General features: G+C 36.8%; 1 protein-coding gene across 1 annotated transcript; it reads left to right on the top strand.

Annotated features, from left to right (window-relative positions):
• The first annotated feature begins 1,383 nt into the window (after positions 1-1,383).
• LOC132543605 (uncharacterized) lies at positions 1,384-3,246 on the top strand. Its single transcript, XM_060207118.1, has 3 exons — positions 1,384-1,642; positions 1,976-2,164; positions 2,804-3,246. The coding sequence occupies exons 1-3, from the start codon at positions 1,384-1,386 to the stop codon at positions 3,244-3,246; spliced, it is 891 nt and encodes a 296-aa protein (XP_060063101.1).
• The last annotated feature ends 203 nt before the right edge of the window (positions 3,247-3,449 follow it).

Here is a 3,449-nt window from a genome sequence, read left to right as displayed (position 1 = left end):
ATGGATATCAAAGAACTGGAGACTCAACAATCAGAAACAGGTATGATTTGAGAATGCATGTTATTTGTGTACTTTTATTACTACAAGGAATGATTCCGTCTTAAGTTCTTACGAGAAAATGTACAAAGTTCGTTTTTACACTGTGTTTCGTCCGACGGTCCGAGAACCCGGTATGGTTTACATTTGAACATTGTGTCAAAACAATATGTGTACATCGTTATCAACATCACTGTGGTTAATTTCATCAATCGAACTGATATTGATTCCATCTGAAATAGACAACTGTAAAAGATAGCATCGCCACAAGGACCAGAAGAATCGTTACCGGCGTATTTTTAGATCTCTTCTGATGCGTGACATTTTTTCTGGGAGTGGTGAGGGTGGGGATGAGAAATTTGACCATGGATTAAAAACTTTCTAAAATTCTGAATGTATCAAAAAGTTCCGGTTGGTAATTTGTGAATGGTACACATTTCGTTTCCTACTGCCAGAAAAGTGTGTAAAGTATTTTGTTTTATATTGAATAAGAACGGGTCTGATCATAGATCTACAAGCCACGAGTCAAAATATAGGTTGATCTTAATGTACAAAGCAAATATCGTTTTATTCACTAAATCGATTGATCAATCGAATAGATGGATGGCATGATTAAAACATTTTTGTGTAGTACATCATGTTTTTCTAATCTGTTTGGAACTAATAACAATATTGTCTTCAGTTGTCGAATAGAATATTCAAATAAAATACATTTTTTTAAATCAATATTTTATTGTCTCAGAACATTTAAACATATAGACTAGTGTCAGGGTTGGAATCCTGGATTCATCTTGAGTACAAATATGTCCTCATGCGTTCTATAGACCTTTGCATTTGAACAAACAATCGGGGAGTTGTCTGCTTGAGTTTGGAACACGTGCTCAGTGTTATTGGAATCAGATTTATAGAAATCAAGTAGGTGTAAATTGTTTAGGACAAAGTCGTTTAGGTTTGAAAAGTAACAGCATAGTAGAGATCATATAGATATGAGAAAAACCGTCGTTTTCCCTGGTCTAGTAAGTTCTTTTTATCACACAATCCGCCTGGACGTTTTTGACTGGTCATTCAGAAATCGATCGTGATGTCCTGATATGAACAATGACATTACATCCTGAATTGAAAATGGCACATAAAAAATGGCTGCCTTCGTTTGATTTTGTCCTCCTTATTTTGACTTCAAAACCTGTCAGAATGTAACTGTTTCTTTATTCGCCAAAGTCCGAAAAATAATATAAAAAATACCCTTTAAGACTCGCTTCATAAAACTTCACTGTATAAAATGAAAACCAGTTGAAGTTCCTTTATCACAAAGAACCACATCAGCATGCTTAAGATTTCCTACAGCTTATGTCCAGCCAGAAGGAACCAAAGCGAGCCGCGGTCTTGTCCACACTGCGCTCCCCTAAATGTTGCCGGTGCCGAAACCACGGGATCATCACGGTCCTAAAGGGACACAAAAGATTCTGTCAATGGAAGAACTGCACATGTGAAAACTGCCTTCTGTTGATGAAACGCCAACAAAATTCAAAGGAACAGATCGCTCTGAGACGTCTCTGGAAACAGGAGGAAGATATGGGGCTGGTGGCACCAACGCCCCTTAATACAGGTATGGAGAATACATAGTCACTGTCCTTGGATATCAGCTGTATTTCGGGAGGGAGAAGAAAGACAAAAGTGCCGAGTCTATGTTTAATTATTTTTTTAAAATTATTTATTTTAATTAATTTATTTATTTATTTATCTATTTTATTTATCTACTGTATTAAAACCCAGTTAACTTTTTTAATCTTATGGCTATATTTGAAATTCCCAAAACACATATATAAATACTAGCAATGTACCAACGTAATGACTTTTGTCTGGTGAGTTCTGGTGAAAACATAATTCATGATACCATAATTACCTTTTGATAATTTATTTGACAGACCTATTTTGACAGATTCCCTACAAGTTCTCATCCACCGGTATCCCCACTACGACGTGGAGAAGTTAGGAGCCGTGTTGAAGTCATGTGACGGAGATACTCAAAAAGCGATAGAGAAGATTGACGTCGCCATGAACAGAGCTTTGGACACGATCACGACGGAACCAAAGACTGACCTGACACCAGCAGGCACAGGAGGTGTCGGTAATTATTTTGATGAAAAGTTTGAAAATTTAAAAAGTAAGATGTTTTAGGTTAAAGCCGGGTTAATTAACTGATTTTGGACACAGAGTATTTCCAATTTCGTCTCTCTCATGATTGATTACAAATAAAAATATTTTGCTTTCTCTGGGCGACTAATGTGCTCATTTTATGTATAAATCAATGATTTAATGTTTGATGAAATGCTGCCACATCTGCATGTAACCTTGTATAATTGTTTATGGAAGAGGACGTTCCTAAGTTGTTTAACTTGAGTCCAATTCCATTTGATTTTTGGTCAAATAAAATATGTTTTAACTAAACTAATGTGCTCTGGATTAGCTTGAAATGTCTCATTCAACATTGTTTAACTTGAACATGATCAGTTATCCAATGCGAACACCTGCCTAGTGAACGGAAGGTAATTACATTCGTTATGTAACATGACACTATATATTGTGATTGTTGCAATTAATTTGAGATACATCAACAAACTTAATTTGTTATTATTCAACTGAAGAAGATTTTTAACTATTTGAAAAATGGTAAAGAAAGAAGGAAGGAAAGAAAGAAAGAAGGAAGAAAAAACATGACATAGTTATCACAAATACACTCATGAAAGGATGTCCATTCTATTTGTAGGAATGGGGTTTCTCGGCTTCCAGGGGTATAATCCAGGATTCCACGCTCCGCTACCTCCAACCAACACAATCCCCAATCCCCTCTCACCCCGGGGCAGTATGCCGATGTACCCAAGGGCTCCCTACATGTATCCTTACAATCCTGTCCCTCGTTTGTTTCCAACAGCCCAACAGGATGTGACATACAGTGGGGATTTTCACAGTCCAGAACCCCGGTCGGAACAGTCTGTTCAGGACTTCCAATCTCCAAGGACCCCTTTCTATCCGGAAAATCAAAGTTCAGTAGAATCGCTTATTGGGTATCCCAAAGTGTCGGAAGTGGGTGTGTTCCAACCCCGCCCATCAACTGCGGACTCTGAAACGGAGGGGAATTTGGTTATTGACTTGAAGGATGAGGAGAACGTTTGTCCAGAGGGACTCCTCACAACCTATTCTTCTCAGTGACGTCATCAAATTGACGTCTAAATGAAAACGAGGAAGAAAAACAGAACAATGAAAGGATAATTCAATTATTTCTTTTCAATGGAATAAAAAAAAACTATTCATTGCATGTTAAAATGCGAACCAAAAGTTGCAATGTACGTTTTTTTTTATTGAACACATTTGAAGTTATGTGATTAATTTTTTTGTTCAACAAAAGTTTTGAT

The sequence above is a fragment of the Ylistrum balloti genome, unplaced genomic scaffold (assembly GCF_031769215.1).
Source record: "Ylistrum balloti isolate Yb309-2 unplaced genomic scaffold, AGI_CSIRO_Ybal_v1 Utg369758, whole genome shotgun sequence".
In the NCBI taxonomy this organism is placed as follows: Eukaryota; Metazoa; Mollusca; class Bivalvia; order Pectinida; family Pectinidae; genus Ylistrum; species Ylistrum balloti.
This window is presented reverse-complemented; position numbering and strand designations above follow the sequence as displayed.

What these genes read in the sequence shown, in the direction of transcription:
- LOC132543605 (XM_060207118.1), top strand. Translation starts at nt 1,384, where the DNA reads ATGTCCAGCCAGAAGGAACCAAAGCGAGCCGCGGTCTTGTCCACACTG. An exon ending in ACCAACGCCCCTTAATACAG is followed by an intron (nt 1,643 to 1,975) that starts GTATGGAGAATA and finishes CTATTTTGACAG; the next exon opens with ATTCCCTACAAGTTCTCATC. An exon ending in AGCAGGCACAGGAGGTGTCG is followed by an intron (nt 2,165 to 2,803) that starts GTAATTATTTTG and finishes TTCTATTTGTAG; the next exon opens with GAATGGGGTTTCTCGGCTTC.